The sequence below is a fragment of the Staurois parvus genome, unplaced genomic scaffold, assembly GCF_062004578.1.
Source record: "Staurois parvus isolate SC_StPar_1 unplaced genomic scaffold, SC_StPar_1.0 ptg001166l, whole genome shotgun sequence".
In the NCBI taxonomy this organism is placed as follows: Eukaryota; Metazoa; Chordata; class Amphibia; order Anura; family Ranidae; genus Staurois; species Staurois parvus.
Window position 1 is genome coordinate 205,010 of NW_028318962.1, and position 21,967 is coordinate 226,976.

The 21,967-nt window shown below is 48.8% G+C and overlaps 1 protein-coding gene across 1 annotated transcript; it reads right to left on the minus strand.

Annotated features, from left to right (window-relative positions):
* Window positions 1–6,065: 6,065 nt before the first annotated feature.
* LOC149439016 (uncharacterized) lies at window positions 6,066–16,085 on the minus strand. The gene is made up of 4 exons (XM_089659579.1): window positions 15,768–16,085; window positions 11,825–12,088; window positions 8,794–8,897; window positions 6,066–6,543 (listed from the first exon to the last, which is right to left on the minus strand). Exons 1-4 carry the CDS (start codon window positions 16,075–16,077, stop codon window positions 6,514–6,516), a joined length of 708 nt encoding a protein of 235 aa, XP_089515705.1. The 5' UTR covers window positions 16,078–16,085; the 3' UTR covers window positions 6,066–6,513.
* Window positions 16,086–21,967: the final 5,882 nt, after the last annotated feature.

Below are 21,967 nucleotides of genomic sequence, written 5' to 3' on the forward strand. Positions count from 1 at the left end.
TCATCCTTCTTCTCATCCTTCTCCTTCTTCTCATCCTTCTCCTTCTTCTCATCCTTCTCCTTCTTCTCATCCTTCTCCTTCTCCTTCTTCTCATCCTTCTCCTTCTCCTTCTTCTCATCCTTCTCCTTCTTCTCATCCTTCTCCTTCTCCTTCTTCTCATCCTTCTCCTTCTCCATCTTCTCATCCTTCTCCTTCTCCTTCTTCTCATCCTTCTCCTTCTTCTCATCCTTCTCCTTCTCCTTCTTCTCATCCTTCTCCTTCTCCATCTTCTCATCCTTCTCCTTCTCCTTCTTCTCATCCTTCTCCTTCTCCTTCTTCTCATCCTTCTCCTTCTCCTTCTTCTCATCCTTCTCCTTCTCCTTCTTCTCATCCTTCTCCTTCTCCTTCTTCTCATCCTTCTCCTTCTCCTTCTTCTCATCCTTCTCCTTCTCCTTCTCCTTCCTCATCTCCAAGGGCATTTAAATTAAAGGTACAGTGTTCTGCACTAATTTAAAGGCTCTCTGAAGCCTAGAAACCCTTTTTATAAGTCATCTTCGTAGCGAATAAATTCGCATCGAATCGAATTTCTTCCTGAAATTCGCCGAATCGAATTTTTGAATACTTCGCTCATCTCTACTCTTTGCCATTAACTTGACTCGCCGTGTTTGGAGGAAGAACAATGCTGACTGACCCTAAGAACACCATCCGTACAGGCAAGCACGGAGGTGGAAACATTATGCTTTGGGGCTGTTTCTCTGCTAAAGGTACAGTACGACTTTGCCACATTAAGGGGCCAATGGTCGGGCCATGTATTGTAAAATCTTGGATGAGAACCTTCTTCCCTCAGCCAGAACAATGAAGATGGGTGGTGGATGGGTCTTCTGGCATGACAATGACCCAAAACATACCACCAAGGCAACAAAGGAGTGGCGCAAGAAGAAGCACATTAAGGTCATGGAGTGGCCCAGCCAGTCTCTAGACCTTATTCCTATAGAAAATGTATTGAGGGAGCTGAAAGTTCAAGTTGCCAAACGTCAGCCACCAAACCTTAAAGATTTAGAGAAGATCTGTACAGAAGAGTGGACCAAAATCCCTCCTGAGATGTGTGCAAACCTGGGAACCAACTCCAGGAAACGTCTGACCTCTGTGGTTGCCAAGGAGGGTTTCTTCACCAAGTACTAAGTCATGTTTTGCTTGGGGATCAAATACTTATTTTACTCACTGAACTGGAACTCCATTTATAACATTTGTATCGTGTTTTTTCTGGATTTTTGGTTGATATTCTGTCTCTACCATTTGAAATACGCCTATGATAAAAATTATAATTTCTTTGTAAGAGGGCAAACTTAAAAAATCTGCAGGGGATCAAATCATTATTTTCCCCACTGTATACTGTATGTAGTTGTATTCCTCATGCCGCATGCACAGAGCCATTACTGTGTACTAGTGACTTTGAAAACAATGATATAGACTGTATAAAACATATGATGTGGATGGTGTCAATAGCGCAGAGGATGATGTCAGTAGGGCAGTGGACAATGAAAGTAGAGCAGTGGATGGTGTCAGTAGGGCAGTGGATGGTGTCAATAGCGCAGAGGATGATGTCAGTAGGGCAGTGGACAATGAAAGTAGAGCAGTGGATGGTGTCAGTAGGGCAGAGGATGGTGTCAATAGCACAGCGGATGATGTCAGTAGGGCAGTGGACACTGAAAGTAGAGCAGCGGATGGTGTCACTAGGGCTGTGGATGGTGTCAGTAGGGCAGTGAATGGTGTCAGTAGGGCAGTGGATGGTGTCAGTAGGGCAGTGGATGGTGTCAGTAGGGCAGTGGATGGTGTCAATAGCGCAGAGGATGATGTCAGTAGGGCAGTGGATGGTGTCAGTAGGGCAGTGGATGGTGTCAGTAGCGCAGAGGATGATGTCAGTAGGGCAGTGGACAATGAAAGTAGAGCAATGGATGATGTCAGTAGTTTTTATGGTTATTAATTTTCAAAATATTTTTTTTTAGTATTTATTTTACAATTTTTTAAGGAGCCCCATTGGGGAGCACATGGGGGGGGGGGGGTCGGACAGCAGAAAAGAGAGGAACATGAATAGGAGGGGCAGCAGAGAAGGCATTTATTGGAACCTGCAGTAGCTGAATGCCAGTGGGAGGGAGAGGAGGATCAGCTTGTGCAGAAGGAAAATACAGGGGATCGTTGGAAGACAGGTATTTTGAAAATCCAAGTCACCAGATTTTACCCCCCCCCCCACCCTAGCACCCTAAGAAGCCTTATGCTAGTGCCAGCCCTGCCCATAGCAGTGTAATCTGTCCCCTTCACATCACCCCCCCCGCAACAAGTAGTGTCCTTTGACCCCCCCCCCCATAGCAGAGTCCTCTACCACCCTTCACATCACCCCATCATATAGGTGTCCAATGCCCCCCCTTCCCCCATACTAGTGTCCTCTACCCCCTTTCCCCCGATAGCAGTGTCCATTGCCTCCCACCCCCCTTCCCCCCAAAGCAGTGTCCTCTTTCTCTCTCCTCCATTCCCCTACATAGCAATTGTCACGAATTGCAAGATCGCCACCACCTACATGCTACAATCCCACGACCGGTGCCACCAATATGTCACGATCGCGGCGTCAGACCCCAGACCTTCTCACCAAACTCGTGACCGAAGGACTGGCCGATCCAGACCGCGATGTGACGGGCGTAACAATGCCACACCCAGCTGCACCCTGCACAGCGATTTTCCCGCTAATGGACTACAATCTGTGCCTGCAGCCTGAATGCGCTTGTTACTGGGTCAGGTTAATCCCGCAATTAACCCTCTACTGCCACCACCTCCTTTTTGGTACAGAGAAAGAGGAAACTCGGCTTCAGCTATGACACTATAATGGTCAATATAATCGGCTGTATAAAACGGTCATAACCCAGGTTTTTCATACAGAGGGTTAAACAAACAGTAGCGTCTCTTTAAAGGCAGGGATTTGTAAATTGCAATTTAAAAGCTATAGAAACAGTTCAACACTTTCAGAAAGGAAGATTTATTACTAAAAGGTCAAACAGGGTGCAATAAAAATACTTACAGAAAAAAGATGTAACTAAGATATATATATAAATATATAAAGAACCACAGCACAGCAAAGAGATAATAGGAAGGAAGTTAAAGGGTTAAGTTACTTGCCAGTACGCCTTGGTTTGTAAGCAGATCCAAGTTGCAGAGCGAAAGGGTCTCCCCAGGTGGTATTGATGTTAAAAATGGGAGATGTCTTTAACTTACTTATTGAGGCCTGCTAGCCTGTTTTTAAAATGTCCCAGCAGGGGGGTGGCTCTGAGTAACTGACCAATACTCTGTTTAGGGAGGGATCGTCAGGCGGAACCCTAAATTAGAACCAACATCTTTCATAATTCATATTCTGGTCTATAACTTATCAGCTGCATGAGCGATAGTCCCCTCGCGGGTATAATATTACACCGACAAGTCTGAGGATTATTTAGATATGAATTATGAAATTATATGCTGCACGGTTCACAAGATCTATGTTTCTGCTTCCCTGAGCGTGCAAGACAAGTGGAGTGACCTATTAAACGATTCGCCTGCTCACCGTCCATCCGATGATATGTCCGGCTTTTGTGTGTGTCTCCCATATTCCAAGATATGAGACATAGGATAAAAATTGATTTGAGGAATGTTCATTCAATTCTGTCACCTACGCTGCTAGGTTTTACGAGGTTAAAACCTCTTTCAATTCCTGGGAAAGCTGCCTTTTCTCTGTTACGAGGTGAGAGATTGCACAGGTTCTTGGGCAGAGAGGCTCTGTCTCTCTGGGGGGCTTTTGCAGCTCTGGGCCCCCTTCTGCTCTAGCCTGCCAGTGACCCACAACCAGATGTCGCTGTGGCTGAACAGAGAGGAAAGGGGGGAGGATGCAGGAAAATATATTTCAGGAAGGTTAGTCCCTTTGCCAAGATGGAGGTTGAAACCAAAATGGTTGAACCGCGTCCATCTCTGATGCGCGCTTTTGCGACAGCAATGTCTTCTGCCTCCTTCCTCTCCCTCCCATAGCAGAGATCTCATCTCCCCCATTAGCAGTGTCCTTTCCCCATCCCCCCCATGTAGCAGGGATCTCTGCCTCCCCCTTTCCTTCCCCCCATAGAAGTGTCCTCTGCCTCCCCCCATAGAAGTGTCCTCTGCCTCGCTTCTCTCTTTTCACCACATAGAAGTGTCTTCTGGCTGAGGGGTGGGAGGGTGCGGAGGACTGGCACCTCAGTGGCGGGGTTGGCAAAGTAGGGACCTGTTCTTGATCTACCAGTCATTTGCCTGCAGCTAGCAGGTAGATCATGATTGACAGGTTGCAAGCCCCTGATTTATACTGAAATCCCCAAATGCCTGGACCAGAAGAGATGTTGGCTCCACGTCCATCTTCTGTATGAGCACAGATCCATTCCCCAGAGCAGCCAATGGGCATATCTCATTTACAGTTGCAAGAAAAAGTATGTGAACCCCTTGGGATTACGTGGAGTTTTGCATGAATTGGGCATAAAATGTGCTCTGAACGTCATCTAAGTCACAACAATAGAAGAACACAGTCTGCTGAACATAATACTACACAAACATTAGATGTTGCCATGGTTTAATTGCACATAACATGTAAACATTCACAGTGCAGGGAGGAAAAAGTATGTGAGGCCCTAGCTTAATGACTTCTCCCAGAGCTAATTGGAGCCAGGAGTGAGCCAACCTTGACTCCAATCAGTGTGATGATATTGGATGTGTTGCTGACAGCTGTCCTGCCCTTAAAACACACACACCTGTTTTGGGTTTACTGGTTTCAAGAAGCACTGTCTGATGTGAACCATGCCTCGCAGAAAAGAGCTCTCACAAGACCTACGATCAAGAATTGTTGACTTGCATGAAGCTGGAAAGGGTTACAAAAGTATCTCCAAAAGCCTTGATGTTCATGTGTCCACGGTAAGACAGACTGTCTACAAATGAAGAAAGTTTAGCACTGTTGCTACTCTCCCTAGGCGTGGTCGTCCTGTAAAAATGACTGCAAGAGCACAGAGCAGAATGCTGCATGAGGTAAAGAAGAATCCCAGAGTGTCAGCTAAAGACCTACAGAAATCTCTGGCACATGCTAACATTTTTGTTGACACATCTACAATAAGGAAAACATTAAACAAGAATGGAGTACATGGGAGGACACCACGGAGGAAGCCATTGCTGTCCAAAAAGAAGATTGCAGCATGTTTGAAGTTTGCAAAAGAGCACCTGGATGTTCCACAGCACTACTGGCAAAATATACTGTGGACAGATGAAACCAAGATGGAGTTGTTTGGGAAGAACACACAACACTATGTGTGGAGAAAAAAAGGCACAGCACACCAACATCAAAACCTCATCCCCACTGTAAAACATGGCGGAGGGAGCATCATGGTTTGGGGCTGCTTTGCTGCCTCAGGGCCTGGACGGATTGTTGTCATTGATGGGAAAATGAATTCCAGAGTTTATCAAGACATTTTGCTTGAAAACATACGAACATCTGTCCGCCAACTGAAGCTCCACAGAGGATGGGTGATGCAACAGGACAATGACCCAAAGCATACAAGTAATTCAACAAAACAATGGCTGCAACAGCACAGAATACGCCTTCTGGAGTGGTCCAGTCAGAGTCCTGACCTCAACCCAATTTAAATGCTGTGGCATGACCTTAAGAGAGCGATTCACACCAAACATGCCAAGAATATTGCTACACTGAAACAATTTTGTGAAGAGGAGTGGTCCAAAATGACTCCAGATCGTTGTGCAGGTCTGATCTGCAACTACAGGAAACGTTTGGTTGAGGTTATTGCTGCAAAAGGAGGGTCAACCAGTTATTAAGTCCAAAGGTTCACATACTTTTTCCTCCCTGCACTGTGAATGTTTACATGTTATGTGCAATTAAACCATGGCAACATCTAATGTTTGTGTAGTATTATGTTCAACAGACTGTGTTCTTCTATTGTTGTGACTTAGATGACATTCAAAGCACATTTTATGCCCAATTCATGCAAAACTCCACGTAATTTCAAGGGGTTCACATATTTTTTCTTGCAACTGTATATATAGCTAGCTTAGGTTCTTTCCCTATGGTAGACCCAGATATATTCTCCATAGTAAGGACATTACATTATACAGTGTTTATATAGCACCAACGGTTTGCTCAGCACTGTACATTATAGTGGGGGACACTACAAGGACAATACAGTAATACAATACACGAGGGGTTCAAGGGCCCTGCTCCTTCGAGCTTACAATCTAGGAGGGAGGGTGTAGTGGTACAGGAGGAAGTGGCTGTGGGGGATGGAGTGGAGGAGATCGGCTGTTAGGTGTGGGTGGGGTAGGCTTCCCTGAAGAGATGGGTTTTCAGGGTGCGCCTGAAGGTGAGGAGAGTACGTAACAGTCTGATGGATTGCGGTAGGGAGTTCCAGAGGATGGGGAAGTCCTGGAAAAGTTTTTCATAGTAGGCACAGATCAAAGTATTGTGTCTTCTGGTGGCCTCGTTTTCTTGATCTAATTGGCCAAACTCCGCAAAAAACATCTCTGAGAATATAAAATGCAGGATGACAGGTCAGGTGATGGCACAGAATATCATCACAGATCTCACAGGATTTATGGCACATCATCCATTCACTGACTGTCCCCGGTCATGTGACTACTGGGGTGTCCTCCAAGACAGTATGGCAGCCCTCACCTTCCCTGATCACCTCCATACACTGCTCCCTGACTTCCCTGCCACTGCATACTGCACACTGACTGCCTTACCACTACATACTGCTCACTGACAGCCCTATCACTATATACTGGTCACTGACTTCCCTTCCACTGCATACTGCTCACTGACAGCCCTATCACTACATACCGCTCACTGACAGCCCTATCACTACATACTGCTCACTGACAGCCCTATCACTACATACTGCTCACTGACAGCCCTATCACTGCATACTGCTCACTAAGTTCCCTGCTGCTGCATGCTGCTCACTGACTTCCCTTCCACTACATACTGCTCACTGACAGCCCTATCACTACATACTGCTCACTGACTTCCCTTCCACTGCATACTGCTCACTGACAGCCCTATCACTGCATACTGCTCACTGACTTCCCTGCTGCTGCATGCTGCTCACTGACTTCCCTGCCACTGCATACTGCTCACTGACAGCCCTATCAATACATACTGCTCACTGACTTCCCTTCCACTACATACTGCTCACTGACTTCCCTTCCACTACATACTGCTCACTGACGGCCCTATCACTACATACTGCTCACTGACGGCCCTATCACTGCATACTGCTCACTGACTTCCCTGCTGCTGCATACTGCTCACTGACAGCCCTATCACTACATACTGCTCACTGACAGCCCTATCACTACATACTGGTCACTGGCTGCCTATCACTGCATACTGTTCACTGACTGCCTATCACTGCATACTGCTCACTGACTGCCTATCACTACATACTGCTCACTGACTGCCTATCACTACATACTGCTCACTGACTGCCTATCACTACATACTGCTCACTGACTGCCTATCACTACATACTGCTCACTGACTGCCTATCACTACATACTGCTCACTGACTGCCCTATCACTACATACTGCTCACTGACTGCCTATCACTACATACTGCTCACTGACTGCCTATCACTACATACTTCTCACTGACTGCCTATCACTACATACTGCTCACTGACTGTCCTATCACTACATACTGTTCACTGACTGCCTATCACTACATACTGCTCACTGACTGCCCTATCACTACATACTGCTCACTGACTGCCCTATCACTACATACTGCTCACTGACTGCCTATCACTACATACTGCTCACTGACTGCCTATCACTACATACTGCTCACTGACTGCCCTATCACTACATACTGCTCACTGACTGCCTATCACTACATACTGCTCACTGACTGCCTATCACTACATACTTCTCACTGACTGCCTATCACTACATACTGCTCACTGACTGTCCTATCACTACATACTGTTCACTGACTGCCTATCACTACATACTGCTCACTGACTGCCCTATCACTACATACTGCTCACTGACTGCCCTATCACTACATACTGCTCACTGACTGCCTATCACTACATACTGCTCACTGACTGCCTATCACTACATACTTCTCACTGACTGCCTATCACTACATACTGCTCACTGACTGTCCTATCACTACATACTGTTCACTGACTGCCTATCACTACATACTGCTCACTGACTGCCCTATCACTACATACTGCTCACTGACTGCCCTATCACTACATACTGCTCACTGACTGCCCTATCACTACATACTGCTCACTGACTGCCCTATCACTACATACTGCTCACTGGCTGCCCTATCACTACATACTGCTCACTGACTGCCTATCACTGCATACTGCTCACTGACTGCCCTATCACTGCATACTGCTCACTGACTGCCTATCACTACATACTGCTCACTGACTGCCTATCACTACATACTGCTCACTGACTGCCTATCACTACATACTGCTCTACCTTCTGCTCTGACTAATTTGAGCCGGTGACTGAGCCTAGATCCATCAATTAGGCCGAGCAGTTTTTGAACCGCGTTTGCTTCAAAAAAGTGCAAGAAAAGCTGAAGAAAAACGCTTCACTTTAAATTCTATACATGTCTTCACACTGATCCGCTGCGGTGTAAAAAAAATCCTGCTTGCTGCATTTTTGGTGCATGTTTGGTCAGTGCGGTTTTTGAGTCACATGTAATAGCACAATACAGCATATATAGAGAGAATATCACTCACCCAATATAGAACGTACAAAAATGCACTCAGCAATATTCCTGTGGAACCGAGACCAATCATGAGCCAATCAGCTAGGCTCAGTCTTCCTCGACGTGAGTCGGGGTCTGTGAGAAATGAAATGTACACACAATGTAGAAGATTTACATACATTTATAATACATCTGCAATCCGGTCCATTTACTAAAGGAGTAGAGAAAGATCACTTCCAGAGAGAATCGTCTATTATGTCAGTGAATGAGGTGAAGCAAAGTGTAAATTCACTTTTGGAAAGAACCACGGGGACCATGAGGCAGGATTCTGAGTGGTCTAGGGCCCTACAGCTGGGGACCATGAGGCAGGATTCTGAGCGGTCTAGGGCCTCACAGCTGGGGACCATGAGGCAGGATTCTGAGCGGTCTAGGGCTTCACAGCTGGGGACCATGAGGCAGGATTCTGAGCAGTCTAGGGCCTCACAGCTGGGGACCATGAGGCAGGATTCCGAGAGGTCTAGGGCTTCACAGCTGGGGACCATGAGGCAGGAATCCGAGCAGTCTAGGGCCTCACAGCTAGGGACCATGAGGCAGGATTCCGAGCAGTCTAGGGTCTCACAGCCGGGGACCATGAGGCAGGATTCTGAGAGGTCTAGGGCTTCACAGCTGGGGACCATGAGGCAGGATTCTGAGCAGTCTAGGGCCTCACATCTGGGGACCATGAGGCAGAATTCTGAGCAGTCTAGGGCCTCACAGCTGGGGACCATGAGGCAGGATTCTGAGCGGTCTAAGGCCCCACAGCTTGGAACCATATGGCAGGATTCTGGGCAGTCTAGGGTCTCACAGCTGGGGACCATGAGGCAGGATTCTGAGAGGTCTAGGGCTTCACAGCTGGGGACCATGAGGCAGGATTCTGAGCAGTCTAGGGCCTCACAGCTGGGGACCATGAGGCAGGATTCCGAGAGGTCTAGGGCTTCACAGCTGGGGACCATGAGGCAGGATTCTGAGCAGTCTAGGGCCTCACAGCTGGGGACCATGAGGCAGGATTCCGAGAGGTCTAGGGCCTCACAGCTGGGGACCATGAGGCAGGATTCTGAGCAGTCTAGGGCCTCACAACTGGGGACCATGAGGCAGGATTCCGAGAGGTCTAGGGCCTCACAGCTGGGGACCATGAGGCAGGATTCTGAGCAGTCTAGGGCCTCACAGCTGGGGACCATGAGGCAGGATTCCGAGAGGTCTAGGGCTTCACAGCTGGGGACCATGAGGCAGGATTCTGAGCAGTCTAGGGCCTCACAGCTGGGGACCATGAGGCAGGATTCCGAGAGGACTAGGGCCTCACAGCTGGGGACCATGAGGCAGGATTCTGAGCGGTCTAGGGCCTCACAGCTGGGGACCATGAGGCAGGATTCTGAGAGGTCTAGGGCTTCACAGCTTGGGACCATGAGGCAGGATTCTGAGTGGTCTAGGGCCTCACAGCTGGGGACCATGAGGCAGGAATCCGAGCAGTCTAGGGCCTCACAGCTAGGGACCATGAGGCAGGATTCCGAGAGGTCTAGGGCTTCACAGCTGGGGACCATGAGGCAGGATTCTGAGCAGTCTAGGGCCTCACAGCTGGGGACCATGAGGCAGGATTCTGAGCGGTCTAGGGCCTCACATCTGGGGACCATGAGGCAGAATTCTGAGCGGTCTAGGGCCTCACAGCTGGGGACCATGAGGCAGGATTCTGAGCGGTCTAAGGCCCCACAGCTTGGAACCATATGGCAGGATTCTGGGCAGTCTAGGGTCTCACAGCTGAGACCATGAGGCAGGATTCTGAGAGGTCTAGGGCTTCACAGCTGGGGACCATGAGGCAGGATTCTGAGCGGTCTAGGGCCTCACAGCTGGGGACCATGAGGCAGGATTCTGAGCGGTCTAGGGCCTCACATCTGGGGACCATGAGGCAGAATTCTGAGCAGTCTAGGGCCTCACAGCTGGGGACCATGAGGCAGGATTCTGAGCGGTCTAAGGCCCCACAGCTTGGAACCATATGGCAGGATTCTGGGCAGTCTAGGGTCTCACAGCTGGGGACCATGAGACAGGATTCTGAGCGGTCTAGGGCCTCACAGCTGGGGACCATGAGGCAGGAATCCGAGCAGTTTAGGGCCTCACAGCTGGGGACCATGAGGCAGGAATCCAAGCGGTCTAGGGCCTCACAGATGGGGACTATGAGGCAGGAATCCGAGCGGTCTAGGGCCTCACAGCTGGGGACCATGAGGCAGGATTCTGAGCAGTCTAGGGCCTCAGAGCTGGGGACCATGAGACAGAATTCTGAGCAGTCTAGGGCCCTACAGCTGGGGACCATGAGGCAGGATTCTGAGCGGTCTAGGGCCTCACAGCTGGGGACCATGAGGCAGGAATCCGAGCTGTCTAGGGCCTCACAGCTGGGAACCATGAGGCAGGATTCTGAGCGGTCTAGGGCCTCACAGCTAGGGACCATGAGGCAGGATTCTGAGCGGTCTAGGGCTTCACAGCTGGGGACCATGAGGCAGGATTCTGAGCGGTCTACCGCTTCACAGCTGGGGACCATGAGGCAGAATTCTGAGCAGTCTAGGGCCTCACAGCTGGGGACCATGAGGCAGGATTCTGAGCGGTCTAGGGCCTCACAGCTGGGGACCATGAGGCAGAATTCTGAGCGGTGTAGGGCTTCACAGCTGGGGACCATGAGGCAGGATTCTGAGCAGTCAAGGGCCTCACAGCTGAGGACCATGAGGCATGATTCTGAGCAGTTTAGGGCTTCACAGCTGGAGAACATGAGACAGGATTCTGAGTAGTCTAGGGCCTCAGAGCTAGGTACCATGAGGCAGAATTCTGAGCAGTCTAGGGTCTCACAGCTGGGGACCATGAGGCAGGATTCTGAGCGGTCTAGGGCTTTACAGCTGGGGACCATGAGGCAGAATTCTGAGAGGTCTAGGGCCTCACAGCTGGGGACCATGAGGCAGTTTATCCAGGTCAACCATAGAAACCATAGTATATGCCTTATAGAAATTTTGATAACAAAATATACAGTATATTCTTGTGTATACCGCTGATTTCCAACCGGTAGTCCTGGATCTCCTCGCTGACCGGGTTGGTGATCCTGATCCGGAATCTCCTCTCGGCGTCGTCTCTCTGCACACTGGGGATAATCAGCGTCCTATTGTCATCTATCAGCCGGTATCTTTCAGGGAGAGGCTCCCCGTCCACCTCCCAGGTCACAGCGCTCTCTTCTCCAGAGAACTGGACGCTCACCGCCATGTCCTCACCCAGCCGGCTGCCATTACTGGTGATGTTGGAGATGAGAACCGGATCTGGAATGGTCAGAAGGACAGTCACCATCCATCATAGGTCACCACCATGGAGCCCAGATACATGGCATAGAGTCCTAGCTACACACAATTTTTTTATTCACGCATGCAAATGCAACAACACTGGGAATAGATGTAAGAACCCCAGCAGGGGTCCCATGAGAAGCTGCGGGAGGCAGATCCATTGAAAGCAATGGCATGCTGCCGAGTCCTGCAGCTAATCGCATCCACTTGCTTTTAGTTGCTCATGGAACGTTCACATGCCAGTGATGGGCCCGGAATGAAGACTGCCTGAGGGAGATTTACTAAAAGTGGAGAGTGCAAAATGTGGTGCAGCTCTGCATAGAAACCAATCAGCTTCCAGCTTTTATTGACAAATCTTCATTCAACAATCTGAAGTCAGAAGCTGATTGGCTGCCATGCACAGCTGCACCAGAGTCTGAGTGCTCCAGTTTTAGTAAATCTCCCCTCCTGAGTCCAGGGCTGATCACTTGCATTTGACGCATGAGAGATTACACGCGATTCATGATCTCGGGTGCTCCATACTATTCCATAGAGAAGTACATATACTCCGTATATAGTATATACTCCGTCCTACTCTACTCTATTCACTGTGCTGTATGGTGTATATGCCATCCCACTCTAATAACTGCCTTCCATATAGAATACTCCAACCCACTCCACTATATACTCTGTGCTGTATGTAACATACTCCAACCCGCTCCACTGTATTCCCTGCGCTGTATGTAACATACTCCAACCCGCTCCACTGTATTCCCTGCGCTGTATGTAATATACTCCAACCCGCTCCACTGTATTCCCTGCGCTGTATGAAACATACTCCAACCCGCTCCACTGTATTCCCTGCGCTGTATGTAACATACTCCAACCAGCTCCACTGTATTCCCTGCGCTGTACGTAACATACTCCAACCCGCTCCACTGTATTCCCTGCGCTGTATGTAACATACTCCAACCAGCTCCACTGTATTCCCTGCGCTGTACGTAACATACTCCAACCAGCTCCACTGTATTCCCTGCGCTGTATGTAACATACTCCAACCCTCTCCACTGTATTCCCTGCGCTGTACGTAACATACTCCAACCAGCTCCACTGTATTCCCTGCGCTGTATGTAACATACTCCAACCCGCTCCACTGTATTCCCTGCGCTGTATGTAACATACTCCAACCCGCTCCACTGTATTCCCTGCGCTGTACGTAACATACTCCAACCCGCTCCACTGTATTCCCTGCGCTGTACGTAACATACTCCAACCCGCTCCACTGTATTCCCTGCGCTGTACGTAACATACTCCAACCCGCTCCACTGTATTCCCTGCGCTGTATGTAACATACTCCAACCCGCTCCACTGTATTCCCTGCGCTGTACGTAACATACTCCAACCCGCTCCACTGTATTCCCTGCGCTGTACGTAACATACTCCAACCAGCTCCACTGTATTCCCTGCGCTGTATGTAACATACTCCAACCCGCTCCACTGTATTCCCTGCGCTTTATGTAACATACTCCAAACAACTCCACTATATTCCCTGCGCTGTATGTAACATACTCTAACCAGCTCCACTATATTCCCTGCGCTGTATGTAATATACTCCAACCCGCTCCACTATATTCCCTGCGCTGTATGTAACATACTCCAAACACCTCCACTATAGTCCCTGCACTGTATGTAATATACTCCAACCCGCTCCACTGTATTCCCTGCACTGTATGTAATATACTCCAACCCACTCCACTGTATTCCCTGCACTGTATGTAATATACTCCAACCCGCTCCACTGTATTCCCTGCGCTGTATGTAACATACTCCAACCAGCTCCACTGTATTCCCTGTGCTGTATGTAATATTTTCCAACCCGCTCCGTTTTTTTTCTTCTTTGTTTGCCAGAAATCAATAGATAGATTTACTTCTGTCGAAAGAGACTGTTGGAAAATTTTCATTCAATCAGCAGCTGCAGCCAATCGGCACCAGTGCTGATCAGTGTATTCTGACAGCAGAGGGGTCCCCAGTGTCAGAATACAATGGCACAGCGGGCAGGATTCCACCATCCACTTTACTTGTGTAGATGGGGGAATCCATGTATACTCAGCTACTCTATATTGCCAAAAGTATTGGTCGGCCGGCCTTTCCACGCACATGACCTTTAATGGCCTCCCAGTCTTAGTCCGTAGGGTTCAATATTGAGTTGGCCCCGCCCTTTGCAGCTATAACAGCTTCAACTCTTGAGGCCGTCCACAAGGTTTAGGAGGGTGTCTATGGGAAGGTTGGACCATTCTTCCAGAAGCACATTTGTCAGGTCGGGCACTGATGTCGGGGGAGGAGGCCTGGCTCACAGTCTCCGCTCTAATTCATCCCAAAAGGTGTTCTATGGGGTTGAGGTCAGGACTCTGTGCAGGACAGTCAAGTTCCTCCACCCCAAACTGGCTCCTCCATGTCTTTATGGACCTTGCTTTGTGCACTGGTGGGCAGTCATGTTGGAACAGGAAGGGGCCATCCCCAAACTCTTCCCACAAAGTTGGGAGCATGAAATTGTCCAAAATGTCGCCTTAAGAGTTCCCTTCACTGGAACTAGGGGGCCAAGCCCAACCCCTGAAAAACCACCCCACACCATATCCCCCCTCCAAACTTTACACTTGGCACAATGCAGTCAGCCAAGTACCGTTCTCCTGGCAACCACCAAACCCAGACATGTCCATTGGATTGTCAAACAGAGAAGTGTGATTGGTCACTCCAGAGAACACGTCTCCTTTGGTCTAGAGTCCAGTGGCAGCGTGCTTTACGCCACGGCATCCGACGCTTTGCATTGCACTTGGTGATGGAAGGCTTGGATGCAGCTGCTCGGCCATGGAAACCCATTCCATGAAGCTCTCTACGCACTGTTGTTGGGCTCATCTGAAGGTCACACAAAGTTTGGAGGTCTTTAGCTATTGACTCTGCAGACAATTGGTGACTTCTGCGCACTGTGCGCTTCAGCATGCGCTGACCCCGCCCTGTCATGTGACGTGGCCTACCACTTGGTGGCTGAGTGGCTGTTCCCAGTTGCTTCCACTTTGTTATAATCCCACCAACAGTTGAGCGTGGAATATTTAGTAGCCAGGAAACGTCACGGATGGACTTATTGCCCAGGTGGCCACCTATCACGGGACCACGCTTGAATTCTCTGCGGATTCCTGCGCAATTTCATGTCATTCTGAATGGGCTACACAACTTCACACATTGACTGCAACCACATGGCACGGTACTTCTGTACCATGTGATCCAATGCAGGCAAACGCACGACATTTGTGACCTGCACTTGGGATGTCATTAATACTGACACCTGCTGCCGTGTTTTTGAATGCAAGTGCGAATGGCACACGGGTTTCCTGCACCATTTCCTGGTGTGGTCGGGCACTCAAGTTACCATACATAGGTCTGTGTTTAAAGTCACCAACCCTTCTTGGCCCAGAATGGACACACGATGCCCACACACCTCCAGTACCATACTGAGTAGGACAGATGGGGAAGTATCAGCGGGCAATGCCATGTGCCGATTGCATGACGCAACGCACTTCTTTGATTTCCTATCCTCACTCATCCTGTATAATAGACACATTTCTTCGCCCATAGAGTACAATGCAGTGCGGGGAGAAGCGTGATGCAGGATATGGACTCTTACCCAGAACACGGATCTCTGTAGAGGACAATAGATAATTCTTATCACAGTAACACAAGACCTTATACACACAGGAATCATCCTTCCTGGCATGTGTCAGCTTCCAGCAGCAGCTCCCTGTGTGCAGTCGGAGTCTGGGGTCATGATAAGAAGTGTGGTTGTAATGCATGTAATGCTCGATCACCGTCTTCTCTCCGCACCGTCTGTACAGCTCCATTTTACCTTCTTTATAAGGACACTTTATATTACAGTCAGTGATGTCGGATCCGCTCTGTACATACACCGTTCCTGGTGACACCGGGATGATCAGCATACACAGGAGACCTGGGAAGAGACCACAGATCAGAAATGTCAGCAGAACTTTCACAGTGGCCCCAAATACGAACTGCAATTTCTGGTGTCATGAACATTATTATTTTTATTGTTATTATACAGGACTTACAGAGTGCCAACAGTTTGCTCAGCGCTTTACAATATAAAGGGAGACAATGCAACAATGATACAGCTCAATACAAGAGGGTTAGGAGGGCCCTGATCCTGGGAGCTTACAATCTAAGAGGGAGGGGCTGGTGGTACAAAAGGTAATAACTGTGGGGGATGGACTGATAGGAGGAATAGAAGATTCCGTTATTAGCTGAAGGCAGGATAGGCTTCCCTGAAGAGAGAGGTTTTCAGAGATCGCATAAAAAGTGGGCATAGTAGGCGATAGTCTGATAGATTGGGGTAGAGAGTTCCAGATGATGGGGGAAGCCCTGGGGAAGTCCTGGAGACGAGCATGGGAGGAGGAGACAAGGGAACTAGAGAGTAGGAGGTCGTGGGAGGAGCGGAGAGGACAGTTTGGATGATATTTGGAGAAAAGATCGGTGATGTAATTTGGGCAGAGTTATAAATGGCTTTATATGTGATTGTTAATGTTTTGAGTTTTATAAGTTGGGCAATGGGAAGCCAGTGGAGGGATTGGCAGAGAGGGGAGAGGACACTGAGTGGAGATCAGTGGAGGGATTGGCAGAGAGGGATGGAGGACACTGAGTGGAGCAGTGGAGGGATTGGCAAAGAGGGGTGGAGGACACTGAGTGGAGACCAGTGGAGGGATTGGCAGAGAGGGGTGGAGGACACTGAATGGAGACCAATGGAGGGATTGGCAGAGAGGGGTGGAGGACACTGAATGGAGTAGTGGAGGGATTGGCAGAGAGGGGTGGAGGACACTGAATGGAGACCAGTGGAGGGATTGGCAGATAGGGGTGGAGGACACTGAGTGGATGTCAGTGGAGGATTGGCAGAGAGGGGTGGAGTACACTGAATGGAGACCAGTGGAGGGATTGGCAGAGAGGGGTGGAAGACACTGAGTGGAGGCCAGAGGAGGGATTGGCAGAGAGGGTTGGAGGACACTGAATGGAGACCAGTGGATGGATTGGCATAGAGGGGTGAATGACACTGAATGGAGCAGTGGAGGGATTAGCAGAGAGGGGTAGAGGTCACTGAACGGAGGCCAGTGGATGGATTGGCAGAGAGGGGTGAATAACACTGAATGGAGCAGTGGAGGGATTAGCAGAGAGAGGTAGAGGACACTGAGTGGAGGCCAGTAGAGGATTAGCAGAGAGGGGTGGAGGACACTGAGTGGAGGCCAGTAGAGGATTAGCAGAGAGGGGTGGAGGACACTGAGTGGAGGCCAGTGGAGGGATTGGCAGAGAGGGGTGGCAGATACAGAATGGTTAGTAAGGTGGATGAGTCTGGAGCAACATTCATGATAGACTGAAGAGGGGATAGCCTGCGATGAGGTAGGCCAATGAGGAGGGAGTTACAATAGTCAAGGCGAGAGATAACCAGGGATTGAATAAGTTGCTTAGTAGTTTCCAAGGTTAGGAACGGGCGTATCTTGGAGATGTTGTGGAGGTGAAGTCTACAAGATTTGGACAGTGATTGGATTTGGGGCTGGAAGAACAGATGGGAGTCTAGGATTACACCTGGTACCCTGGCATGAGGGGAGGAACTGATGGTCGTATTATCGATCTTGATGGAGAAGTCAAGGGAGGGGGCACGGGCTGGAGGGAATAGTATGAGTTCAGTTTTGGAAAGATTGAGTTTGAGGAAGTGGAGTGACATCCAAGCCGATATGTCACTTAGTAGGTTAGTGATGTGAGAGGAGACTGAAGGGGTGAGGTGAGGGGTAGAAAGATAGATTTGTGTGTCATCAGTATAGAGATGGTATTTAAAGCCATGGGAGTTTATCAAGTGACCAAGGGAGGAGGTGTAGATGGAGAAGAGAAGGGGTCCAAGGACAGAACCTTGAGGGATCCAAGGACAGAACCTTGAAGGATCCAAGGACAGAACCTTGAGGGACCCCTACAGAAAGAGGGAGTGGAGAGGAGGAGACAGAGTTATAGGTAATGCTGAAGGAGCGCTGCGATAGGTAGGAGGAGAACCAGGAGAGAGCAGAGTCTTGGAGGCCAAGAGAGTGCAGTTTTTTGAGGAGGAGGGGATGGTCAACAGAATCTAAAGCCGCAGAGAGGTCAAGTAGTAAGAGTACGGAGTAGTGGCCATTGGTTGGGATGAGTACGGCGTAGTGGGCGTTGGTTGGGATGAATACGGAGTAGTGGCCGTTGGTTGGGATGAGTACGGAGTAGTGGCCGTTGGTTGGGATGAGTACGGAGTGGTGGCCGTTGGTTGGGATGAGTACGGAGTGGTGGCCGTTGGTTGGGATGAGTACGGAGTGGTGGCCGTTGGTTGGAATGAGTATGGAGTAGTGGCCATTGGTTGGGATGAGTCCGGAGTAGTGGCCATTGGTTGGGATGAGTACGGAGTAGTGGCCATTGGTTGGGATAAGTATGGAGTAGTGGCCATTGGTTGGGATAAGTACGGAGTAGTGGCCATTGGTTGGGATAAGTATGGAGTAGTGGTCATTGGTTGGGATGAGTATGGAGTAGTGGCCATTGGTTGGGATGAGTACGGAGTAGTGGCCATTGGTTTTAGCAGTTAGTAGATCATTAGTGAGTTTTAGTAGGGCAGTTTCAGTGGAGTGTAGTGAGTGAAAGCCAAACTGTAAAGGGTCAAGAAGGTTATTGTCAGTGAGGTGGGAGGAGCTCAGGTGACTGTAGACTAAGTGTTCTAGGAGTTTAGAGGTAAATGGCAGCAGGAAGATGGATCTTAAGTTGTCCAGGTTGGTGGGGTCCAGAGAGGGCTTTTTAAGTATGGGAGTGATGTGCGCATGCTTTAGAGGGGAGGAGAAGGCACCAGTAGAGAGGGAAAGATTGAAGATGTGAGTGAGGGAGCATAGGATGGAAGAAGAGGGTGACCGTAGTAGTTGTGAGGGGACAGGATCCAGGGGGCAGGTAGTGAGATGGGCTTCTGAGAAAACCTTAGTGACCTCTTCTTCGGTAGTAGCGAGGTCAGAAGAGGAAAGTGTTGAGGGAGGTTTAGTATAAGGTATGCTAAATGGGATGGATGTCTGCAGTGGAGATGCCCCTACCAATTGCGTCAATCTTGTTTTTGAAATGATTTGCAATCTCGTGAGCAGTGAGTGAGGTACTGGGTAGAGGTGGAGGTGGAGAAAGTAGAGAGTTAAAAGAAGAGAAGAGACGACGAGGATTGGACGACAAGGTATTGATGAGAGTGACAAAGTAGGCTTGTTTGGCAGCATGGAGGGAGGAATTGTGAATATGGATTAAGGTTCCATGCACACTAGCAAATTGCGTTTTTTTAGTCGCATTTAGGAGCGTTAGCGTTTTATTAGCATTTTTACAGTACATATAGAAAAAGAAAAAGCTCAAAAAAAGCTGTTAGTAGCATTTTAGGAGCGTCTAGGAGCGTTAATGTTTTATTAGCGCTTTTACAGCACATGTAGAAAAAGCTAAAAAACGTCTGTTAGCAACATTTTTAGCGTTTAGGAACGTTTTTTTTACAGTACATATAGACAAAGCTCAAAAAAAGCTGTTAGCACCATATGTAGAAAAAGAAAAAGCTTGTAGTTGTTTTGTTTTCTTCTTCGGGGTCTTGCTAGCAGCTTTTTCTTTTTTTAAACCACCTTTTCTGTTACTCTTTCACCAGTTTACTACCAGGCTATAGCCGAAGGATGGCCTCAGCATGGTTCTCCAGTTCTGGGAGGGTGTCATATGACGTCCTCCTAGAATGCGCCCTCCCGCGCACCCACAGTGACGTGCACCCGGCACTGTCTGTGATCGCAGTGTCCAAAGGGCACAGCTGATCACATGTCATGGTAAAAGGCCAATCACAGCAGCCTTTTAGCACATGATCAGTTGTATCCAATTACAGCTGACCACTATGTAAATACTGTTGCCGGTTGTCGGCAGCACTTTCCTCACACTGTCACAGCAGACATCTGCACTGATAATTAGGGCACTGATTATCAGTGCAGCCCCAAAGGTGCCCAGCAGTGCCACCCATCAGTGCCCAGCAGTGCTGCCCAGCAGTGCCACCCATCAGTGCCCAGCAGTGCCACCCATCAGTGCCCAGCAGTGCCACATCAGTGCAGCATCATCAGTGCCTCCTCATCAATGCCCACCAGTGCCACCTCAGTGCCGCCTCATCAGTGTTCATCAGTGCAGCTTATCAGTGCCCACCAGTGCCACCTCATCAGTGCTGCTTCATCAGTGCCCATCAGTGCAGCTTATCAGTACCCATCAGTGCAGCTTATCAGTGCTGCCTATCAGTGTCGCCTCATCAGTGCTGCCTATCAGTGCCCATCAGTGCTGCCTCATCAGTGGCCATCAGTGCTGCCTACCAGTGCCCATCAGTGCTGCCTATCAGTGCCCATCAGTGCTGCCTATCAGTGCCCATCAGTGCTGCCTATCAGTGCCCATCAGCACTGCCTGTTAGTGCTGCCTCATCAACACACATCAGTGAAGGAGAAAAATTACCTGTTTGCTAAATTTTATAATAGAAACAAAAAAAAAACGATTTTTTCCAAAATGTTTTCCTTTTTTTTATAGTGCAACAAAATAAAAAACCCAGCTGTGATTAAATACCACCAAAAGAAATCTCTATGTGTGTGAAAAAAAAAAAATCATATGGGTACAGTGTTGCATGACCGCGCAATTGTCATTCAAAATGCACCAGCACTGAAAGCTGAAAATTGGCCTGGGCAGGAAAGGGGGGTAAAAGTGCCCGGTAGGCGAGGGGTTAAATAGCATTTTTCGTTTCCTTCTTTCAGTCTGCTAATTAAGGGGAGGGGTTAACTGGTCACAGGTGCTCCAGGTACTATAGAACTTTCTGTAGAGCTCACTCTGAGCATGCTCATTCTTGAGCTTGCCTGTATTTTGCTTGCTGGACCTTTGACCAAGTGGACATTTGATAAAAGGAGTTAAAAAAACCGGAGGTGAAAACAGGAGATTATAACAGGAATGTACTAACCTGTAAGTGACATCTGATATTTCCTGTTAATATTGTAACTGGGATAATGTGTGCTAGCGGGGTTACATAGTTACATAGTTACATAGTTCGTCTGGCTGAAAAAAGACAAAAGTCCATCCAGTTCAACGATTAAAAAAAAAAAGTTATAATCCTACACCACAGTTGATCCAGAGGGAAAAAAACAGCAAAGCATGATCCAATCTGCTCCTGCATGGAAACAAAAATTCCTTCCTGATCCCCCGAGAGGCAATTGGGTATTCCCTTGACGGTTTTGTGCCATAGACAGTGTGCCTCATGTATTCAGCAATGGAACAGCTCCAGGATGGATACCGCTGCAACAAATGTGAGCGGGTTGCCCTTCTGGAAGCTCGCGGAGATCAGGAGGAGCAAGTTGCAACACTGGGCAGAACCGAGAACCTTTAAAGAGGTCTTCAGCTCACTGAGCAGGTAGCTAATGGGATTGATGTGGAGGGCGAAGGGGCTAATCAGGATTATCAGGTAGGAAGATGGGTTACTGTAACAAGAGGGCTCACAGAAGAGGAAGGCTGGCCCTGGGTTTGAGCACCCAAACAGATTTGCCAAGTTGGGTGAAGATGTAGGGGTGGCAAGTTCAGGGGTGGCAGCCCTGGATGTCAGTGGTATCCCTAACAGCCGGGATGGTAGACCATCTTGGAGTGGTGGTGAGGGTAGTGCAGGAAGGCCTAGACAGCTGGTGGTAGTATTATTATTATTATACAGTATTTATATAGCGCCAAAAGGTTTGCTCAGCGCTGTACAATAGCAAGGGGGACAGAACATGAGACAATACAGTACAATACAATACATGAGGGGGTCGA